General features: G+C 41.5%; 1 protein-coding gene across 4 annotated transcripts in view; it reads left to right on the top strand.

Moving 5' to 3' along the window:
- The window catches only part of MCM9 (minichromosome maintenance 9 homologous recombination repair factor), a 91,701-nt gene that overhangs the window by 35,150 nt on the left and 31,568 nt on the right, over positions 1-24,983 (top strand). For 3 of the 4 annotated variants that reach the window (XM_073675931.1, XM_073675932.1, XM_073675929.1), the window contains exon 8: positions 7,434-7,608. The exons of the other annotated variant lie outside the window; for it this stretch is intronic. In XM_073675931.1, the coding sequence (XP_073532032.1) occupies positions 7,434-7,608 (175 nt within the window). The remainder of the gene's footprint in view (positions 1-7,433; positions 7,609-24,983) is intronic. 4 annotated transcript variants of the gene reach the window in all.

Raw genomic sequence — 24,983 nt, 5'->3', positions numbered from 1 at the left:
ATTCTGTAACTTTGTGAAATACTTGTATAATGCAGACTACATTATCAGCACTCAGAGGTAATATTATGTGTGATTTGTGGTTTTAGATAAGACTGCAGTAAAATGTGCCTTTAAGTTTGGATTCCATTATTTTTTTTATTCGTGAGTGTAACTAACTGGGTGTGTCGAAACATAAAAATAAAGTGGTCGCTGGTGAGCATTTGCACCAGCTCTTATTGGTAATGATGGGTTGCCATGGTGAAGGTGCCCAGCGCTGCCATTTTGGCTGATCTTTATAGTTTAACCCCTTTCCGACAAGGTCAGAAATAGTATGTAGCTGCGACCAGGGCATTATGGACCAGCGACGTACTATTACGCGTGCTACGATCGTGCCCGCACACAAGCAGTACGGGGCGATCGCCGCCGGGTGTCAGCTGATTGTCACAGCTGACACCCGGTGCTATGTGCCAGGGGCGGTCAAGCACCTCTGCTGGCACATTAACCCCTGAAATTCTGTGATCAAAGTCGATCGCAGCATTCCGGGAGCAAGGGGAGGTAAGCTCTGATACCTCCTCTCCGGTGTCCTGCGCTGTCTGTGCCGTGTCACGGATGTTGTCATGGTGATCCGATATCGTCATGACGACATCCGGGTCACCAGGAGGCTAGAAGTTACTTTGGTCATGCGCAGTGCGCAAACAAAGTAACTTCTGCATGCAGTGCTGACAGGCTGTATAGCACACGGATGCTGCTAGCTATATAAGCGATCAGACTGCAAAAAGTGAAAGTCCCATAGTGGGACATAGTGTACAAGTAAAAAAAAGTGTCAGAAAGTGAAAAACAAAATACAATAAAAAGTGCAAAAATATTTAAAAAAAATAAAATAAATGAAAAATAATCCCCCAAAAATAAAAATATACTGTACCCATAAGTAACTATTATTATAAAAAAAAAAAAAAACAATAAAAGTACACATATTTAGCATCACCGCATCCGGAACAACCTGATCTATAAAACTGTCTCACTAGTTAACCCCATTAGTGAACATCGTAAAAAAATAAAATAAAAACAAAGCAAAAAACGATGCTTCATCATACCTCCAAACAAAAAATGGAATAAAACGCGATCAAAAAGACAGCTGTAAATAAAAATGTACCGCTGAAAACTTCGTCTTGTCCCGCAAAAAAACAAGCCGCCATACAGCTCCATTAGACGAAAAATAAAAAAGTTATAGCTCTCAGAATAAAGCGATACAAAACATTTTTTTTTTCTGTAAAATAGTTTTTATTGTGTAAAAGCGCCAAAACATAAAAAAACAACATAAATGTGATACCGCTGTAAACGTACTGACCCCAAGAATAACACTGCCTTATCAATTTTACCACGCGCGGAATGGCATAAAAAAAAACAATTCCTGAATTGTTGGTTTTTGTTTATTCTGCCTCCCAAAAATCGGAATAGAAAGCGATCAAAAAATGTCATGTGCCCAAAAATGGTACCAATAATAACTTCAACTTGTCCCGCAAAAAACAAGCCCTTGCATGACTCAGTCGGCCAATATATGGAAAAATTTTATTTCTCAAAATATGGCAATGTAAAAACTAGTCTTTGCAGAAAGAGGGTCTTTTAGTGTGTGACAGCTGTCAGTCATAAAAAAAACTATATGAATCTGGCATCGCTGTAATCCAGGCATGTCCAAAGTCCGGCCCGCGGGCCATTTGCGGCCCGCGGTCCGGACTAATAAGGCCCCCAGGTATCCAGCAGCATGTACCTTGCGGCCGCTGCCGCTCTCGTCGCCACCGCCGCTCAGTACTCCGGCGCAGGGAGAAGAGCCGAAATCTCGGACATCGCGAGATTTCGGCTTTCCTTCTCCCTGCGCCAGAGTACTGAGCGGCGGCAACCGGCCAGCCAAGATCTCGCGACGTGCGAGATCTCCAGCCCCCAGGGGTTGTAAGACGTTCAGAGGTCAGATAGGCTGAAGACCTCAGCTTAGTTGTGTAAAATTATATAAATAATATATATATTAAGTTATATATAAGTCCCTGCGCCACCTTACACCTCCAGAAAGGTTAGGCCAGCAGGGCTCTCACACAAGCTTGTGGTAGCAAGCTGTCATACCCTTCATTAACCCCTGACTGCCTGTCACTGTGCTATAATTCCATTATCTGATGTGCGACTGTTGCACAGCTTGCTATTCTCTGCCTGTGTTATAAAGCATATAGCAGTATCTTATTTTTGCTGTTCCACCCTCTGCGCCTTTTAATCTCTCCCCTTCTGGCCAATTTTTATAATGGCAACTACAAATAAGAAACGAAAAGTTGACAGTGAGGGCCGCCGCTTCCAGGACAAGTGGAAAGTAGAATATTTTTTCACTGAAATAAAGAATCACTGTGTTTGTCTGATATGCCAAGAGACCGTTGCTGTTTATAAAGAATTTAATGTCGAGCGACACTATCAGACGAGACATAGCACATACGACAAGCTAACAGGGCACGACCGAAGTGAAAAGTATAAGCAACTTGAAGCTGTTTTATTGTCACAACAGCGATTTTTTACAAGAGCCCGTGAGTCAAATGAAAATGCCACAAAGGCGAGCTATGAGGTGGCAGCGTTAATTGCTAAAAATTGCAAATCTTTTGCAGAGGGTGACTTTATCAAAGAATGTGTTATGAAAATGGTAGAGAATGTCTGTCCCGAGAAGAAGCAAGAGTTTTCCAACATTTGCCTGGCTCGTAACACTGTAGCACGGAGAATTGAAGAAATTTCATCGGATATTAAGAGACAGTTAATGTCAAAAGGAGCTGATTTTGACTTCTTTTCAATAGCCTGTGATGAAAGCACGGACCTATCTGACACGGCTCAGTTGCTGATTTTTTTAAGAGGGGTGGACGATGAAATGAATGTGACTGAAGAGCTACTTGACCTCCAGAGCCTCAAGGATCAAACAAGAGGGAAAGATTTATTTGATTCTGTTAGTTCTGCCATAGATGACATGAAACTGCCTTGGAACAAAGTTACTGGGATTATTACTGATGGGGCACCTGCCATGACTGGTGAACGAAGTGGATTATCAACCCTAATCTGTAACAAGGTGAGCGAAGAAGGAGGCAAAGCTATTAAACTTCATTGCATCATTCATCAACAAGTTCTCTGTGCTAAACATCTCCAATATGATCATGTTATGAAACCGGTACTAAAGACCATTAATTTTATCCGCTCTAAAGCCCTGTGCCACCGCCAGTTTAAACAGTTTCTACTGGATATCCAGGCTGAATATGAAGATGTTTCATATCATAACGATGTAAGATGGCTCAGTCGGGGGTCTGCACTGCAACGTTTCTACTCTCTCAGAAAGGAAATAGGAGAATTCTTGGAAACAAAGGGACAAACGATGCGAGAACTATCTGATCCAATTTGGCTGGCTGATTTGGGGTTTCTAGTCGACCTAACAAAGCATCTGAATGTACTGAACATGAATCTTCAGGGCAAAGATGCAGCGGTGAACCAACTTTATTCACACCTCAAAGCCTTTGGAACAAAGCTGCAACTTTTCCTAAGGCAGTTGTCACAAACACCGCCCAATACCATCCATTTTTCAGCGCTACAGGAAATAATTAACAGTTTTCCACAGGATGATATCCATGCGCAAATAAGCAGGTATGCAGCAGACATCACATCTCTGGCTGGGGAGTTTCAACGGCGCTTTCAAGATTTTGCAGCTATTGAAAAGGAGATCAGCATTTTCTCCTCTCCATTCTCTGTTGACCCCGACAATGCTCCTGATCAGTTGCAGCTCGAGCTCATTGAGCTACATTGTGACAGCGAGTTACGCAGTCGTCATCAACAGCTCTCTCTTGTTAACTTTTACCGCCAACTGGATAAGAGCCGGTTTCAAGAGATTCGAACATTGGCTAAGAAAACCCTGAGCTTGTTTGGCTCAACATATTTGTGTGAGAAGACATTCTCTGTTATGAACTTTAACAAGAACCGCGTGAGGACAAGACTAAGTGACTCTCACCTGCGTGACATTTTGCGCATCAAAACCACGGCCATTGAACCAGACCTAGTCTATGTGCTGCAGTCCAGATCCCAGTTTCACCCTTCACATTAGTGCAGGCTAGTTTCTTTTTTTTAATTGAGATTAATATGTTGTAAAATCTCAATTAATGTCAGTTGGATAGACAGTTATATATTTGAACACATGTATACTTGCTGTTATGTTCCTGTTCACATTTTTTGAACTTATAAGTTGACAGACAACCTTACATTACTTTGTGTAATGTACTTTAAAATGTTCCTGAGATATCTCAGTTTCCTGCTTTTATTATATTAAAGGGGTTGTCCAAGTTCAGAACCCAGACATACCCCCTTTTTCACCCAGGCAGCCCCCCTGCCATGGGCATCAAAGCATCTCATGCTCCGATGTGCTCCCTTGCCCTGTGCTATTTACAATGACACACTGCCGGTAGGAGGCTTCACCGGCTCTAATGTGCAGGCTTTAGCGCTGCTCTAGCTGGTTTACTGGTGATAAAGCCCGCCCATCAGTGCCGGTGACGTCACTGGGCTTTCTGCCAGCCCCGTGGAGAGCCGGGTATGTCACTAGAACTCCAGAAAATGCCTTTCCTCTGCGCAATTTAGTGCAGGGCAAAAGTAGGACATTGGAGCATAAACTGCTTCGATGCTCAAGTCGGGGAGGGGCTTCCTGGGTGAGAATGGGGGTATGTCTGGGTTAACCCCTTTAAGGCAGATTGATTAAACACCTGTTTAGATTTGTCATCCAAGTCACAAAATAAAAAGTATGCCGTTTTCAATAAACTTTGCAAAAAAAGTTTATTTGCATTCATTTTAATGGTCCAAAGAATGTCAAGCAAAATGATCGGCCCTCGCACATGTTCACTTCATCAAATTTGGCACTCTTAGAAAAAAGTTTGGACACCCCTGCTGTAATCGCACCGACCCGAAGAATAAAGTCCTCTAATCACTTATACCGCACGAGGAACAGCGTAAAAAATAAACCCTAGGGTTAGGGTTGTGCAAGGGTTAGGGTCGTGCAAGGGTTAGGGTCGTGCAAGGGTTGGAATTTTTTCAAAAGTAAAGAAAATGATGACGATATCACGACCAGTGTTGAGCACAAGTGCTCGCTACTTGAGTTTGTATCGGGTACTCGAGTATCCACCGAGTATCGCGGGTGCTCGAGTGACATGCTCGAGTCTCCGCCCCATATGCTTTGTGGACAAAAAAAAGTTGCATGGATTGCCTGCCATGCACGAGCGATCCCCGCATGTTTTTTTTTGGGTGTCTAACAACCGTGAAACATGCAGGGCGGGGACTCGAACATGTCAGTTGAGCACCCATGATACATGGTGCATACCCGAGCACTCGATGCAAACTCAAGTAGTGAGCACTTGCGCTCAAGACTAATGACAACTTATTCAATATGATGACCTAATGTTATCAAATTCTGGGTCGTACCTCTGGGTTCAAAATGTTCACTATACCCCTTGATAAAATCCTTGAGGGGTCTAGTTTCCAAAATAGGGTCACTTGTGGGGGTTTCCACTATTTGGCACATCAAGGGCTCTCCAAACGCGACATGGCCTCTGCTCTTGATTCCAGCCAATTTTTTCAAAAAGTCACACATTGCTCCTTCCCTTTAAAGCCCTGCTGTGCGCCCAAACAGTGTATTTTCCTCACATATGGGGTATCTGCATACTCACACGAAATTGCACAATAGTTTTTGGGGTCCATTTTCTCCTCTTACCCTTGTGAAAATAGATAAAATTGGGGCTAAAAGATCATTTTTGTGGAAAAAGTTAAATTTTTCTATTTTCACGGCTCTACGTTATAAACTTGTGTGAAGCACCTTGGGGTTCAGGGTGCTCACCACACATCTAGATAAGTTCCCTGAGGAGTCTAGTTTCCAAAATGGTGTCACTTGTGGGGGGTTTCCACTGTTTAGGCACATCAGGGGCTCTCCAAACACAATATGGCATCCTCTAATTATTCAAGCAAATTTTACATTCAAAAAGTCAAATGGCGCTCCTTCCCTTCCGAACCCTGCCGTGCACCCAAACAGTGGTTTTCCCCCACATATTGGGTATTGGCGTGCTCAGGAGAAATTACACAACAAATTTTGGGTTCCATCTTTTTTCCTGTTACCCTTGCGAAAATACAAAAATTGGGGTCTAAAGTAACAGTTTTGTGGAAAAAGTTAAATGTTCATTTTTTTTCTTCCACATTCCAAAAATTCCTGTGAAGCACCTGAAGGGTTAATAAAGTTCTTGAATGTGGTTTTGAGGGATGCAGTTTTTAGAATGGTGTCACTTTTTGGGGTATTTTCTGTCATAAATGCCCCTCAAAGTGACTTCAAATGTGATGTGGTCCCTAAAAAAATGATTTTGTTGGAAAAATGAGAAATCGCTGGTCAACTTTTAACCCTTCTAACTTCTTAACCCCAAAAAATGTTGGTTCCAAAATTGTGCTGATGTAAAGTATACGTGGGAAATGTTATTTATTAACTACGGTATTTTGTGTGACATATCTCTCTGATTTAAGGGCATAAAAATTCAAAGTTTGAAAATTGCGAAATGTTCAAAATTTTCGCCAAATTTCCGTTGTTTTTTTTCACAAATAAACGCAAGTGATATCGAAGAAATGTTACCACTATCATGAAGTACAATATGTCACGAAAAACCATCTCAGAATCAATGGGATCCGTTGAAGCTTTCCAGAGTTATTACCTCATAAAGTGATAGTGGTCAGAATTGTAAAAATTTGCCTGGTCATTAACGTGCAAACCACCCTCGGGGGTAATGAGGTTAAGCGGTCAGACGATCCCAGGTTCAAGTCCGGTAAGAGAACTAAAAAAGTAAAATAAAAGTTTTTACAATATAAAAAAAATCTAAACTGATCTTATTTGGCATCGCCACATCTGTAAAAGTCTGGTCTATCAGAATTATCAAAGTGTGAAATAAACCCGTATGGTAAAGAGAAAAAAATCTAAATGCGAGGATTGAGTTTTATCATTTCGCCATCCCAAAAAAAACATTGCAATATAGTGTGAACAAAACATTATATGTACCATAAGTTGGTCTGAATAGAAACATCAGCTTAGCACACAAAAACCTGCCTTCAGACAGATTCATGGACTGAAAAGCATGTCTTGGGTCCTAAAAAAATGGCATCAGAAGCCAAAATTTATGTTATTTAAGAAAAAAAATATTAAGGCAAGCTGTAATTTTGCACTGATGAATACCATAAAAGCCAAAAAACAATGATGGAATTGTGTTAATTACCTGTAGGCTGCACAAAACATAAGACAACACTTCATCAGAGATGTTGACCTGCAATCGATGCATTTAGAAGGGCCCATTGACCTTCTTTAGTTGAGCTTCAGTTTGACCACATTTTGCTGCGGATTTGCGCAGAGGTTATTTTTTATTATTTTATTTTTAAAGGATTGACTGTAACTGCGGTGAAGGATTCGGGTGAGTGGAACCTAGAAGCTGGAGCTCTGGTCCTGGCAGATGGAGGTCTTTGCTGCATTGATGAATTCAACAGCATTAAAGAGCATGATAGGACCAGCATCCATGAGGCAATGGAACAGCAGACAATAAGTGTGGCCAAAGCAGGGTAAAATCCTTTTAATAATCATTTATTATTAACATTTAGCATCCCATTTTTGCAATTATTTCTTTTAATTGTTTTTTCATTTATTTATAACAATAGTCAATTGTTATGATTTGCTTGGATCTGAGAGATTTTATCGATAATCTCTTTGTTTTATCTGAGAGTTTAAGAAATAATCTGTTGAAAATGTTATGTTTTAAAAAAAAGAAACATTTCCCACCCTCAAGTGGTCCCTGACAGACTTTATTATCCTATACCTTTTAGGGCTTGATCGGATATAGAGTGTATCATATGGATATTTCCGCTGACCAATGTGATTCAATAGTTCAGTGCCCCATGTACTACTCTCTTCAGAGCCTTGCCCATTCAAGTCTATGCATGTAAAAATCGGATCCCATACAGAACATCCATGTGGCATCCGATTTTCATGGATACATTGCCATTATTACCTAGGACTGTATTTGATCATGCACATTTTTAAAGGTAGATGTATGAAAATGGATATCACACGGACATAAAAAAACTAGCACTTGAATGGCAATGTGGATGAAAATTGACTTAGTTTTCTCGATGACACTCAGCGGATTTTTCATACGCTTATCTGACCCTAGCCTTAGGCCACTGATTTACTGCCACTGGCTATGATGAGGCAGCAGGTTTAATAGTTGTTACTTTATAATGTTTTTAAAGCTAGGTAAATTTCTTAAAGAATACTTGTCCCCTTTTTTTAAGAAATAAAAAAAAAAAAAACTTTCTAAATATAATTGATTAAAAAAAAATAGATAAAGATGTTTGTAGTGTTCGTGATCACGACATATAGATCACTGACCTTCTGTGGAAAGTCACCGCCAAGCTTCTGAACCAGAAGTTCCCGGAGTGCCTGGCATTGCTCCACAGCCCAGATCTTCCTTTTTCTAAATAGAGCTCCTTTTCAGCGCTCGTGCATCCTGTGTTAGGGCTGAGGAACAGGAATGATGCAGGAGCCGCTCTTCCAGGCTGAATGATACGTTGGATCAGTGTGCAGTGACAAACTCAGCTCGGCACTCATGTTGGCTCCTCTACATCCTTCCAACTTCTCCTCATTAGATCCAGCCAGTCAGCAGAAGCTCCCTATAAAATCCTCCACTGCTCCTAGATCGATAGATATGGTATGTATCTACTTGTATTTATTATAGAAAGATACGCACACACACATACCGGTATATAATATAAAAAAGGGTGTGTAGACTTTTTATCATATTAAGAATCATTTCAGAACTTTATCCACCTCTTAATGTCACTTGATGGTAAAACTGACCTCAACATTTTCCGAGATCCGTAGCGCTTTCATTTCTTTGGGATCTGGGGCTGGGTGAGGGCTTATTTTTTGCACCCTGAGCTAACATTTTTATTGATACCATTTTAGTGTAGATACGATGTTTTGATCGCAACTTATTGCAATGTTGTGGCGGCCAAAAAACCTAATTCTGGCTGTTTTGAATTTTTATTTTTTTCTCATCATGCCATTTAGTGAGCAGATTAATTTATTTTATATTTTGATAGATCAGACATTTCTGAATGCAGCAATACCAGATATGTTTTTTTTTGTTTTATTTTCAATGTGGCAAAGGGGGGTGATTTTACATATTTTAAAAAGCTTTCTTTTTTTTTTTTTTACTGTATTTAATAACTTGAAGCCGAACGCTAGTACTACTATGTATATCAGAAAACACGATCTCCTATGAGGATCGTAATGACTGAAATGGGGATCATCAGCAGACCCCCAGCTGTTATAGCAACCCATCAGCACCCCACGATCACGTCAGGGTCATGCTGATGGCAACATGGAATGACACATGCTCCTGTCGATGCTTGTTAAATGCCGCTGTCAGAGATTGAGAGAGATTTAACAGGGTAACTGCCGCGGGCAGAGCACTGCTCCACCCGCGGATGTTAAAGGTGCATGATGGCTGATTAAATCAGCTGTCATGTGCGGGCTCAATGTGTGAGCCCACATCAAAAGCGGGGACACGACATAGGACATATATTTATGTCGTGAAGAGGCTAAAGTGATTCTGATAAAGGTCATATAAAGTTTATATGTTGTAGGATTTTCTTGACATTCTCTCAGTTCAGTTACATTTTACAGCAAAAGCCATGGTCCATAAACAGTTTAAAACATAACTTTCAACAATTAGATCCCTTTGTTATCAGTCAGAAGAGTACAAAAGAATTGGCATAAATTTGGCATTTTAAAAGACCCCCCCCCCCCCTATAGTAGAATCAACCCCCTGTGATAGTAATCCCGGGTGCCGATCGTTGCCATCAGGGTCGGACTGGTCCACCGGGGGACCAGAGGATCATCCGGTGGGCCCAGGCACTGACATCTGCTGGCACAGTGAACATACCTCACATGTGCCAGCGAAGCGCATACTGACCGCCCTCCCCGGTTGTCTAACTGGGAAGAGCGGTGACATAAGAAGCTGTCAGTGCGCAACAGCGCTCTGTTACAACTAGTGCACCACAGTCTGCAGCAGGGGAGCGTGGCTTCAGTGTTACCAGTGATCTGCACTGTGCTCTCCCTAGTTACTCTTGGAGGAGCTGCCAGCAGGATGTCTCTACTCCTCCCAGCTCCTTCCAGAGTTACACAACCTGGCGGGAGAGCACAGTGCGCGCATCACTGAACACTGAAGCCACGCTCCCCTGTTGCAGACTGCTAGTTGTAAGTAACAGACTGTTGATTCACCCTGATAGCGTCTTATGTCACCGCTACCCTGCCTTGAACAAGCCCAGAGATCGGTGCAGCTCTTGATAAGGCTAATACTGATTGGCTGCGCTGTGGCCAGTCAGTGTTAGCTTTGAGTGTGTCCTCCTCGGCTGTACAGCACATCTCTGTACAGTCATTCACACAGTGCCTGCTCCCCTCCTCCACAGTATCAGCAGCAGAGGGAGATAGATGACTCCGTGCTACAGCTGCAGTGATTGCAGGAGGCCCCCCTGCCAGCCTTAATAGTGAGTAAGTACAATGAGGGCCTTTAGTCAGGGGTAATAAAGGGGGAGGGGGCTAAGTTACTTCAGGATGAATGAGGGCCCTATTACCTCATCCCTCTTATCACCACTGACTGCACCCCCTTCCTGCATCACCCTTAACTGCACCCTATCACCCTATGTCACCCCTGACTGATCCCCATCCCCTGACAGCACCCTCTTCCCCCATATCACCCCTGACTGTGCCCCGTCTCCCTGTATCGCCCCTGACTGTGCCCCGTCTCCCTGTATCACCCCTGACTGTGCCCCGTCTCCCTGTATCACCCCTGACTGTGCCCCGTCTCCCTGTATCACCCCTGACTGTGCCCCGTCTCCCTGTATCACCCCTGACTGTGCCCCCTTTCCCTGTATCACTCGTCACTGTACCCCCTTTCACTGTATCACTCCTGACTGTACCCCCATCTCCCTGTATCACCCCTGACTGAGCCCCCTCTCCCTGTATCACCCCTGACTGAGCCCCCTTTCTCTGTATCACCCCTGACTGCGCCCCCTCTCCCTGTATCACCTCTGTCTAATTAAACAGTTTTTTTCCCCACTACTAACAAAATAAGGCCCTTCATAAAAAGTTATGGACTTAAATGTGGCAGAGAGATTTCCGTAAAAAGTGTATGGATGATATGAGGGAAAGCTCTTTCAATATCACTCCAATGTCATACATCAGTGATTTAAGGCTCCCACCACTATTAGCTGGCACATTCACATTGTATTTGCTGCTTAATTTCTACAATGGAAATCCCACAGCAAATTAATAGCGGTAATATCCACACAGATATTTTGCAGATATTGCTATATTTACTACTGATGCACCTTTCCCATTGACTTGATCCACAATTGGTGGTCTTGTGTTTATTTCTATGTAGCTACATAGTGGGCCCCAAGAATGATTTTCTCTGGTGGGCCCAATGTATTCCAGTCTGACGCTGGTTGCCATGGTACCTGGAGATCATCTGATGACCCCAGCATATGGTGGCCTGTGAGATCCTGTTATAAGCAGGGTCTTATAGGCTCTGACAGTGAGCCACTGGCAGGTCTTGGGCACTGCAGTACATGAGTACTGCAATGCATGAGACTAGTGAAAAGTTAAAATATACATGTCTCACAGTGGGATTAAGCTGAACGATAAAAAATAAATAAATAAAATGTGTAAAAAGGTAAAAAACAAACAGAAAAAGTGCACACAAATCAAGAAATTTTTTTGCCATTAAAAATTCAGCTTTTGTATTAAAAGAAAATAAACACAAAAGTACACATAATTGGTATCGCCGAGTCTGGAACGACCCGATCTATAAGACTGGAACGTTATTTATTCCGTACGGCGAATACCATAAAAAACATGCCAAAAATGAAACTTTTTCATCATATTGACACACAAAAAAATGAACAAAAGCGATTGAAAAACCTATGCAAAAAAAAAATGGTATAAATGAAAAAGCCTATCCGTCCCGCAAAAAACAAGCTCTAATATGGCTCATTCGAAAAAAAAAAAAAGTTACAGCTCTCAGAATATGGCGATGCAAAAGCAAATCGATTTTTGTAAAATATTGTTTTTAGTCTGTTTAAAACAGCAAAGCATAAACAAAGATATAAATCTGATATCGCTGTAATCTTACTGAGCCGACGAACAAATTGTTCTTATCACTTTTACCGCACAGTAAAAACGGCGCGAAATTTAAAATAAGAACTATTGTTGTACTGCTGTCTATTTATTCATTCTGCCTCCCAAAAATCAGAATTGGGCTCAGCTCACATTTATCCTTCGTCCTCCACTGGGAGCTTACATGGGGGTTTCAGTGTAAATCCTAAAAACTGCTATTCAGACACAACTCCCAACGGAAGGAACACTTTGGACTCTCTGGTCTCTGTTCTGCCAGTGTCCCATTGTTCTAGGCGTCTTTTTAGCGTACAAGTGTGGACGACCATAGTTCTGTGAACACCTTAACAGATGGATACTGTTGGGGGCACACTGTATGGGCACTAAACTGGCAGATTTGCAATTCTCCAGAAACAAAGCCTGGCATGGATGATACAAAATAGTCACTGCAGTTGTAGATGAATACATTCAGTAAAAATGGTGTAACAAATGATTGGGTCCATTTTCTGATATTACCCCTCGTGGAAGTTATACATTTGGTGCTAAAACAGTATTTTAGTGGAAAAAATGAAATTTTTTTTTTCACATCTAAGTGTTATAAAGTTTTGTGCATAACCTCTAGGTTAAAAATGCTCAGGACACCAATAGATTAATTCCTTGGGGGTGCAGTTTCCAATATGTGGTCACTTGTGGGGGGTTTCTGCTTGTTTTGTGCCTTAGGGGCCCTGCAAATGCGACATGGCACCCCCAATCTATTTCAGCCAAATTTGTGTAACAAAATTCAAATGGTGCTCCTGAGCCCTGCCATTTGTTCAAACAGAGGTTTCTGACCACATGTGGGGTATCGGCGCGCTCAGAAGAAACTAGGTGACTAGAAGCTATTCCTTGTAAAAGTGAAACAAGTGGGGCTAAAGCAACATTGTAGAGTAAAAACTACAATTTTTTTTTCATTTGTGAAAATATCAACCTAAATTTACCACTAACATAAAGTACAATGTGTCACAAAAAACAACCTCAGAATCAGTGGGATCCGTTGAAGCATTCCAGAGTTGTTACCTCATAAAGTGACACTGGTCAGATTTAAAAACTTTGGCCTGGTCAATAGAGCAAACCTGTCAGCAGGATTTTGCTAAGTAAATTACAGCCAGTGTCACGTTGGGGCTGCTGCACTGATTAATATGATACCTGAGGTGAAGAAACCCGTCTTGTGGTTCTTGTGTAATCAGTGCTTGCAGTTTTGAGTTAATGATATGCCTGTGCACCATACACGGTAGCTGCTGGCTCAGCTCCTGAACCCACTCCATATACCTGCACCTGGCTTGTGACATGCATGTATGGTCATTGTCAAAAAAGGGTTAATACTTAATGCTATTATGTCAAGCTATAATTCGCACAGTGACAAGATGACCTTATATCTTATAATGTGTACATAGAAATAGAAAAGGAAATAAATACAGTTTCTGATTAATACAGTTTGGAGAAAATACACATGACTTCAGCCACTGTAATATGAAGGGCTACAGCTTTCCTGGCATAGGTATGATCCTTAATAAAGCAGCATAGAACACAGTATGATGGCGAGCCTAGCCTTACATACATTGGATAATATGCATTGTCTAAGATATCGTGGATTCAGATATTCTGTCTTATAAATGCCGTATGAAACCTTAAAAGGCTTACATATACTGGTGACGTAACGTTATCATAGCATTAGATACATGGGCATAGCAAGAACAACCAGACTATGAGCCGTTACATTGCCGATAACAAAAAGTCTGGAATCTGGGGGCGTGTAGTATTAGAATACAGCATGCGGAGCTGCCAAGCCCAAGATTCCTGTGCCCATGAACTGTATTGAGCATGGCTTTCTCATCACTAGAATGACGGTATTCAAAGTCATTAAGTGTCAAAAGTAATTTATTCCATGTTAAGTTATATCTGCTGACTCCTTAAGAGTTGTCAAGGCTTGGGGTTCAAGTCTGCAGTCCCTCTGTGACTGCAGACTTGTGAATCCTTACAGTGCACCCTGTCAGGATTCTCCGGTGTCGGCACCTGGAGCATACATGCAGTCACGTGCCTACTAGACGTGCGCGGCATTGCTCAATACAAGTAAATTGAGCAAAGCTGGACAAGACTAGTTGGAATATGATCGGATGAATGCGAATTGCATACTTTGCGGGCACTATCCGCTCCCTGCACACGAGAATCCTGATCTCTCGTACTGTGCGTGCTGTGAGGAAATACAAGTTTTCAGTCTCATAGATTGACTACAGACATGAACCCCAAACCTGAACAACCCCTTTAATGTAATATAGCTTAGTAGGTTTGATGGTGATGGGTCCTCTTTAAACTCTTAGACAATCCATTTTAATATAGGAGATGATAAATTGAAAAAAACACTTTCATTTTTTTAGCCTTTCTAAAATCAGCAGTGCCAGAGCAATTTCTAGGTAACAAAGATGCCCCTCTTACTGTTAGTAGAGTATTTGGATTTGTATATTCAGAAAACCCAGGAACCACCATTCACAAGAGGTTATGATCACAGCTCACCTCCTCCCCTTCCCTGGCTCTGCTTCAGTCACATGGCTCACACTTAAAACCCTCCCATAAAAGTCAAAGAACATTGCCAGTTTATTTCCTAAGCAGCGGATGTAAAGCATATCTATTAATGATGTTAACAGATGGCTACCTCCATATTCATGTGCAGGGAATAGAATAAAAATAAATCTACTATAAATAAAAAAAAATATATTCATTGGTATCTAGTTTTCTTTATTAACTCATTCCCCACATTTGCTATGCATATACAGTTGAAACCAGAAGTTTACATACACTATATAAAAAGACACACATGCATGTTTTTCTCAATATCTGACTTGAAATCAGAATAAACCTTTCCCTTTTTAGGTCAGTTAGGATTACCATAATTTTTAATATTTGCCAAATGACAGAATAATGAGAGAGAGGGTGTTTTAAGGCATTTTTATTACTTACTGCAAAGTCGAAAGTTTACATACAGTTCATTAGTATTTGGTACCATTGCCAACTGTCTTGGGTCAAACGTTTGGGATATCCTTCCACAAGCTTCTCACAATAGTTGGTTGGAATTTGGGCCCATTCCTCCTGACAAAACTGGTGTAACTGATCCAGGTTTGTAGGTCGCCTTGCTCGCACCTGCCTTTTCAGCTTTTCCCATAAATTTTCAAAAGGATTGAGATCAGGGCTTTGTGAGGGCCACTCCAAATCACTGACTTTGTTATCCGTAAGCCACTTTGTTACCATTTTGGCTGTATGCTTCAGGTCATTGTCCATTTGGAAGACCTATTTCCACCCAAGCTTTAACTTCCTGGCTGATGTCGCTTCAGTATTGTCACATAATCTTCTTTTCTCATGATGCCATCTATTTTGTGAAGTGCACCAGTCCCTACTGCAGCAAAACAACCCCACAGCATGATGCTGCCACCCCCTGTGTTTCACAGTTGGGATGGTGTTCTTAGGCTTCCAAGATTCCCCCTTTTTCCTCCTAACGTAACAATGGTCATTATGCCCAAAAAGTTAAATTTTAGTTTCTTCAGACCACAGGACATGTCTCCAAAAATTCCTGTGTGCATTTGCCAACATTAATCTGGCTTTTTTATTTTTATTATGGAGTAATGGCTTCTTCCTGGCAGAGTGGCCATTCAGCCCATGTTGATACAGTACTCGTTTCACTGTGGTTATTGACAACATCTTACTAGCGTCTGCCATAATCGTCACAAGGTCTTTTGCTTTTGTCCTTGGGTTGATATAGATATGTCGGACCAAAGCACGTTCATCTCTGGGACACAGAACCCATCTCCTTCGTGAGCGGTATGATGACTGGACATTTCCATCTTGTTTGTACTTGCGTATAATTGTTTGTACACAGGAACGAGGCACCTTCAGGTATCTTGAAATTGTAACCCAAGGATGAGCCAGACTTTTGCAAGTCCACAATACTCTTACTGATATCTTGACTGATTTCTTTAGACTTTCTGATGATGCTACACAAAGAAGCAATGTTTTTCAGGTGTGCATTAAAATACATCCACAGGTGTGTCTCTAATTATCAAAAGCTTCCAAACACATGGCATCATCATATGGGCAGTCCAGAATTGTTTAAAGGCATAGTAATCTTAGTGTATGTAAACTTTTGACTTTGCAGTAAGTAATAAAAATTCCTTAAAAAAATTCTCTCTCATTATTTTGGCATTTGGCAAATATTAAAAATTATGGTAATTCTAATTGACCTAAAACGGGAAATGTTTATTCTGATTTCATGTCAGATATTGAGAAAAACATGCACATGTGTCTTTTTATATAGTGTATGTAAACTTCTGGTTTCAACTGTATGTTGCATATGTCAGGTCTGGTGTTTGGAGCGGACTCAGGAGCTAAGCCTGCTCCGGGCATGGTGGGTGCTGGCGGTGTCATACAGCCAGTATTAACTGCTAACCGTAGCAATCAAAGCTGGCTCCAATTAGGGTATGTGCACACGATGCAGAAATGCTCAGGATTTTTTCCTGAGCGTTTCTGCATCTCTCTGGCAGGAAAAAACGCATGCGGATTGTACATGCGGTTTCCTGCCAGGGACATGCGGAAATGAAGCGGTCTTCACTTTCATTTCCGCATGCGGGTTGACAAGCGCTTCCCAAGCGATTTTAGCATCACTTGGAAAGTGCTTGTCAACTTCACAGTATATAAATCCATGCAACCGGCATGGATTTATATAGTGTGTGAATGTCAAAAAATAAATATATACTTTACCCTCTGATGGCCCCCGGTGTCCTGCTTCGCTCGGTCCCGGCTGCCGGCAGTGAAGACTTTAGGACCTTCCGACGTCAGCGTCACGTGACCCGTCACATGACTCTGACGTCACCGAAGGTCCTTCTTCATTCAACCGCGAAGTGCGGGGAATCAAGCAGGAGCGGTGCGCGGGCCGTCAGAAGGTGAGAATATATATATTTTTTATTTTATTCTTTTTTTTTTTTAATGGTACCTGGGTCTGGATGAGAGTCCTCTCCTCCACACCCGGGTACCATCCGCACATTAGACCGCTTGAAAAGCGCATCAACATATACAGTGATGCAGATTCCATGCAGTCTAATGCAAGTCAATGGCGGCAAAAGAGCAGCGTTTCCGCAAAATTAATTGACATGCTGCGGATTTTTGACCGCAGCGTTTACGCTGCGGAAAAATCCGCATCATGGGCACAGCACATGCGGATTTCAATTGGGGAACATTGCTGCCCTTCTACCATGCGTTTTTCATGCGTTTCCGCAACTGCAAAAACGCCGCGGAAACGCATGAAAAACGCATCGTGTGAACTCAGCCTTATTGTTATTTAGCCACTAATGGTTTTCCATTTTTAGGAAAGTTGTGTACCCAGGTGCAGTTGGTTGTAAAAAATAAACTGTGCTTTACTCACCCTCCATGAGTGCAGCGTAGAGTCCAGCACATCTCCAGTGTCTGTTGTCTGCACTGCTGACATCACGTCAACAGTGCTGCACCCAATTGATGATTGTCTGCAGCGCTGTTGAAGTGAACAATAAAAAAAAAATGTTACAGGTCTCAGTAAATGGCTTCATAAACCAATTTTTTTTTATCCTGAAATTTATGTAAAAGCGAAAATATACATATGTAATACACAGAATTGGACAAAATTGTTGTTACCCTTGTGTTAAAGTAAGAAAACCCCACAATGGTCATTGAAATAACTTGAAACTGACAAAAGTAATTTTCAATTTAAATTTATTGATTATCACCGGAGAATCAGACTTTGCTTCTGAATTGTGGTTCAACAAAAATATTTAGAAAAAAAAAACTAATGAACATGGCCTAGACAAATACATAATAGTACCCTTAAAGGAATTTTCCCACGAACCAAAGTTCATTTTAATCAGTAGATCTTGGAATAATAATACAGTAACTTACACATGTGGCACTCACTGCAAACAAATGTTTCTGTAACTCTCTGAGACTTCTGCACCTGACCATGGGTATTTTGGCCTATTCATCGTGAGCAAACTCCTCCAGCTGTCTAGGGTGTGAAGGTGCCTTCTCCAAGCTGCAGATTTCAGGAATTCAGTAGTAGGCCACGGCCCCACTATCAGTATTTGGTCAGTATTTTTTCCCAGGAGTGGGAGCTAAAACTAGGTGAGGAACAATCAGAGAAAAGATATATTAGAAACAAGTCACCAATTCTGCATTTATCACTCACTCCTGGTTTTGGCTCCCAGTCGTGAGAAAAAATACTGACTGAATATTGATTGTGAGGCTGTGGCCAATGATGCAGGGCTCATAGAAGGCCACTTCAGAATAGTCCAATGCTTTGGCCAGCCACAGCCCTATCTTCCTCTTGATGTTTAATTTTCCGAAGGCGGGGACAGTGACGCCAGTGCTGATTAAGCTCTGGGCTCATGTGTCATAACAACCGCTTGAGAGCCTCGGGAACGCGAGTGTCGACACCTCTGGAACGGCACCCGCATGTGAGAAGAGTATGAGCTTTTTTATTTTATCTGGGCCAAGCTTGGGGTATGAGAAGCGGTTGTCCTAGTAGTGGACAACTTCTTTGAGACAGATGATCAGAGGGACTATTCAGTGGATTATAGGGGAAAGAAAAAAACTCCAGTGTATTTCTTTAGGACATGCACATGCATATATGATAGAAAATACCCAGAAGTGACATCATTTTAAAAGCTGCACACCTCAAAGTGCTCAAACCCACATTCAAGAAGTTTATTAACCCTTCATGTGCTTCACAGGAATTTAAAGCAATTTGGAAGTAAAAAATTAAAATGTTACCTTTTCCCACAAAAATGTTGCTTTAGCCCCAAATTTTGCATTTTCACAAAGGTAACATTCGAAAACTGATGGTACACTTTGTTGTGCAAATTCTTCTGGGTACGCTGATATCCCATATGTGGGGGCTCGGAAGGGAAGGAGCACCATTTGACTTTTACTTCGCAAAATTGGCTGGAATCGATAGTCGACGCCATTCTATGTTTGCAGAGCCCCTGATGTGCCTAAACAGTGGAAACCCAGCACAAGTTATCCCATTTTGGAAACTATACCCCTCAAGGAATTTATGTAGAGCTGTGGTGAGCACCTTGAACCCACAGGTGCTTCACAGAATTTTATAAGGTTGAGCCATTAAAAGAAAAAAAAAAAATTCCCTCAAAAATGTTGCTTTAGACCCAAATTTTTCATTTCCGCAAGGATAAGAGAAAAAAATGGACCATAGAATTTGTTCTGCTATTTCTCCTGAGTACACCGATACCCCATATGTGGTAGAAAACTACTGTTAGGGCACTCGGCAGGAGTCAAGGGAAGGAGCATCAGTTGAATTCTGAAGTGCAATTTTGGATGGAATAACTTGCAGATGCCATGTCCCATTTGAAGAGCCCCTGACATGCAAAAACCACCAAAAGGGACCCCAGTTTGGAAACTACACCTCTTTAGAAATTCATATAGGGATTGTGTGAGCATTTTTAAGCCTCAGGCAATTCACAGAATTGTATAACATTGGGCTGTGACAATGGAAAATTCCCATTTTTTTTCACTAAAATGTTGCTTTGGCCCCAAGTTTTTAATTTTCAAAAGAGATAATAGGAGAAAATGAATGGTACAATTTTGTATGCAATTTCTCCTGAGTAGGCCAATACCCCATATGTGGTCAAAAATTACTTTTGAGGCACAGTGCAAAGCTCAGAAGGGAAGAGGCATCATATTGGAGTTCAGATTTTGCAATGGACCCCCCCCCCTCCAAGAAGTGACCCCATTTTACAAACTACATCCCCCTATGAGTTCATCTAGGGGTGCAGAAAGCATATGGACACCATATGTGCCTCACAGAATTTTATGCCATTGGGCGTTGAAGAAAGAATAATTACATTTTTACCACTAAAATGTTGTTTTAGCCCACATTTTAATTTTTTATAAGGGCTAATAGGAAAGATTTTTACAAACTACACCTCTCAATGAATTAATCTAAGGGTGCAGTGATCATATTGACACCACTAATGTGTCACAGAATTTTATACCATTGGGCAGTAAAGAAAAAATAAAAATGGGGGAAAATGGGTAAAAATGGCAGCAGAGTTTGTCACACAATTTCTCCTGAATGTAGCAATACCCCAAATGTGGCTGTGCAGTACTGCTTAGCCATATGGTGAGACTCTGGGGGTACAGAGCACTATTTGACTCATGGAGCATAGATTTTCCAAGAATAGTTTGTGTACTCAATATACAGAGCCCTTAAGTGCCAGAAGAGCAGTATATCCCCCTCAAGTGACCTCATTTTGGAAATTATACTCCTTTGGGAATTTATCTACAGGTGTAATGACTATTTGACTCCATGGGTGTTTTCCAGAAACAAGCAGCAGCAGATGTTGCTGAGTGAAAATTGCAAATCTGCCATTATAGTGCCCAGTACATTGCAGTGCCCGTACATCGAAGTGACCAGTACGTTATGCCCAGCTCATGCTTCTGGAGACATGCACGCATAAATTATGCGCGCTCTCATCGCTACAGAAATGCCAAACATGTGGATGCTAAATGTGGTTTAGGCACACTGGGGCTCAGAAGGGAGGGGGGCATTTAGATTTGGGAGCGTTGAATTTCTTTTGGGGTCGAGGAGCTTTTTCCACTTTTCCAGAGCCTTTGTGTTACCAGTAACGTGGAAGCCCCCTATATTAACATTAACAGATGATGGACCTAAGTGGGGACTTGCTTTTTTTTTTGTGGACTGATTTGAAGCTTTTATTGAGAACATGTGACATAACGTTTGGGATCACATTTATCCAGCGATCTAAGCTGAGCACTTACATCATGGTTTCCATCTAATTCTCCAAATGACGTGATTCAGTTGAAACCCTCGACTGATCCAATCACTATTATAAGGCAGCAGAGTTACTCTGGACTCCATCTGGCCTCTTTTCAGTGGTGTCCTTCTTAGAGGTGCAGAAACTGTGGCCCAACCACGCTTTTATGCACGCCTAAAAAGTCAGACACCGCCAGATCATAGGCCAGATGGCGTCCACGTTACCTCTATCTGCCTCACAATAGGTAATCTTCCACCGGGGGTTCCATCTGAATCATGTATTTCAAAGATTTACACAGAAACCCCGGTGCAAGCTCTCAGCGTACAGTGAAGGATAAATGTGAGCCGAGCCTTACTTAAATTTTTCGGAGGCAGAATAAACAAATCAACAGCAGGTCAAGAATTGGTTTATTTATTTTTTACTCCTTTCCTCGTCCCTAAGTGATGAGATGACTTTATTCTTAAAGCGTTACCAGAATTTTGTAGCTTTTTTATGTTTGGCTGCTGTCACACACTAAAATATGCCTTTTGTTGTTGCAAAAACAAGTTTTTGCATCACCATATTTTGAGAGCTATAATTTTTCTAGATTTCTGTTGACAGTCTTGTGAGGGCTTGTGTTTTACACAACAAGTTGATGTTTTTATTGGTATAGTTTTCGCGCACATGACATTTTTTGATCGCTTTTCTATTCCAAATTTTGGGAGGCAGATTGAAGAAATACAAGCAATTCAGGATTTTTTTTTATGCCGTTCCGCGTGTGGTAAAATTGATAAAGCAGCTTTATTCTTCTGGTCAGTACGATTACAGCAATACCACTTTTATGTATTTTCTTTTGTTTTGCAACTTTACACAATTAAAAATATTTAATAGAAAAAATCATTGTTTTTGCATCTGTATATTCTGAGAGCTATAGCTTTTTTATTTTTCGGCTGATGGAGCTGTATGGTGGCTTGTTTTTTGCAGGCCAAGATGACGTTTTCAGCTATACCATTTTTATTTCTATTCATTTTTTGGGGTTTTGTTTTTTTTTTGTTCACTAGTGTAACACTTTTATAGATCAGATCATTCCGGACGCGGCGATACCAAATGTGTACTTTTTTGTTTTTACATAAAAATACGTATTTATGGGTATACAATTTTTATATATATGTATATATATTGGACTTTAACTTGTATCACTCTGATCGCTGGTATAATGCATCGCAATGCACCAGCATGGTCTAACTGGCTTGCCGTAGCTGGCAAACCTGGAGGTTGTCATGACAACGGTCGGACAGAATCCCCTTCCCTCTCCCAGCCTCCTAAATGTTGCGATCAATATCGATCACGTCATTTAGGGGGTTAAGCAGCCCAGGGCTCTGAATGCCGGGGCTCTGCTTTCACGTAAGCCGAGCTCCTGGCGGCGATCATGCAGGCAATGCTTCTGTGCCATGCACAATCACCATGACTTACCTATGCGCCATCGGCTGGGAACCCCTATCCAACCATGATGTACAGGTATGTCAGATACCATGAAAGAATTAAAGGGAATTTGTCAGCAGATATTTCACCCAATCTATTTCTATGCACATTTTACATTTTCAAACACAAGTCCAGCAACACATTTACATGGCCAGTTATTTCCTCCATTACTGAGAAATCTGCATTTGAATTGATATTCAATTGGCTATGGTAGATTTGAGGCCACTGTCACTCCAGCTCTATTTCCAGCTCTTCTCCAAACATTTTGACTTTGCACATATGACCCATTGTTTGTGTTATCTAATGAAAGGTACGAAAAAGAGATTTTATGGCGAGTACCAAAAATCTTAATATACATATCTGATTACACAGGATCCACCAAACACAATAGGCGATGTCACAGCTGACTTTGCTCCTCCACAATGACCTTTCCACAGTTGCATAGAAATTTCAATACAAAAGATATGATCAGTGTACAACCATTGTGGCTAATATAGGAAAAACTGAAGAAAATATAGAGGTCCAAATTATCTAAACTAGTGTACTATTTGGGTGCTTTTCTGGTATAAGAATTGGTAGAAAAAACAAGAAACTCAAAGTTTGTTAGTTCTGGACTGTTTGTGGTCCTTGTTTTTACTACCAATTGTGGCTAATATGTATATATGTGGATTTTCTGAAACAACAGAAAGTACAATTAAAATTGCAAGAGCTCTAGTTTTTTATTTTAATGCAGATTGTGATATGTAAAAAAAAAAATACATTTAACACAAAAACCTGATGTAAACAATAGGTAATTATCTGTTGACACACTCCCCTTAACCCCTTATGGGCCAGTGACGGACACTGCATGTCATGACCCGGTGTAAGCTGTGACAGCTAAGTGCCGACAGCTGTCTGTGACAGCTGAGCGGCACGAGAAGGGGTGTAGAGACTCATTTCGTTGGTCCCCGCACCCAGATCGCTACGATCGGTCAGTCAATCTGACTGACCGATTTCAGCATGATCGCCCAGGAGATGCTGTAATATCAGCACCTCCTGCACGATCGGTGCCGGAGGTCAGCGCCGCCCTTGGCTGTTAACCCCCTGAATGCTGCGATCGAGCACGATTGCAGCGTTCAGGAGGCAGGCAGAGGGATGGGAGCTCCCTCTGCCTTCAGATCGGCGCCCACGCGATATAATTGTGGGGCTCGATCTTTGCCATGGTGACCCGCGGTCGTCATGACAACCCCCGGGTCACCAAGCTACGGAAAGGTGCGGAGACCATTCTCACAGAAGGGTCTCGGGAGCTTTCACTATAGGTATAATGCATTGCAATGCGAGTGCATTGCAATGCATTATACCTGTGATCAAAGAGAAAAAAAGTGAAAGTCCCATAAAGAGACTAAGTAAAAAATTGTCAAAAAAAAATTGCATAATAATAATAAAAATATTCACTAATAAATACACATTTTTCCGTAAAAAAATAAGTGAAAAGGTACACCTATTTGGTATCGCTGCGTCCGGAATGACCCGACCTATAAAGGTGTCACACTAGTTAACCCCTCCAGTGAACGCCGTAAACCCCCCCCCCCACACACACACACACACACACACACACACACACACACACACACACACACACACACACACACACACACACACACACACACACACACAAAAAATGAGGCAAACAATGCTTTATCATCATACCGCTGGAAAAAAGTGAGAAAAAACACTATAAAAAAAACGAATATAAATAAAATTGGTACCGCTGGAGACATCATCTTGTCCCGCAAAAACAAGTAGCCATACCGCCCCATCAGCAGAAAAGTAAAAAAGTTATAGCTCTCAGAATAACTTTTTTTTCTATAAAAGTTTTTGTGTAAAAGCGCCAAAACATATAAAAGCTATAAATGTGGTACCACTGTAATCGCACCGACCTGAAGAATAAAGCAACATATTAATTTTACCACACGTGGAACAGCATCAAAAAAACAAATTCCTTAATTGCCGGTTTTTGTTCATTCTACCTCCCCGAAAATTGGAATAGAAAGCAATCAAAAAATGTAATGTGGCCGAAAATGGTACAAATAAAAACGTCAACTCGTCCTGCAAAACACAAGCCCTTACATGACTGTCCCGGGGGAAGATTCCCTATAATGAGGCAGTGTGGACGCCGTCTGGCCTATGATCCGGAGGTGTCCGTCTTTTTATGCGTGCATAAAAGCGCAGTCGGTCACAGTTTTGTGCACTTCTGAAAAGAAGGGCAACACTGACCCAGAGGCCAGACAGAGCCCAGAGTAAATCTGCTGCCTCATTATAGTGAATGGATCCCCGGGGGGTGTCACCTGAATCACATCATCCAGAGATTTAGATGGAAAACCCCAAAGCAATTGCTCAGCGTAGAGCGCCCTATAAATGTGATCCCAAATGTTATGTAAAATGTTCCCAATAAAAGCTTCAAATTAATTCACAAAAAA

The sequence above is a fragment of the Phyllobates terribilis genome, unplaced genomic scaffold (assembly GCF_046119375.1).
Source record: "Phyllobates terribilis strain yellow unplaced genomic scaffold, ASM4611937v1 Scaffold_3__8_contigs__length_932513732, whole genome shotgun sequence".
In the NCBI taxonomy this organism is placed as follows: domain Eukaryota; kingdom Metazoa; phylum Chordata; class Amphibia; order Anura; family Dendrobatidae; genus Phyllobates; species Phyllobates terribilis.
Note: the sequence above shows the minus strand (reverse complement) of the source record. Positions and strands in the feature narration are given on the sequence as shown.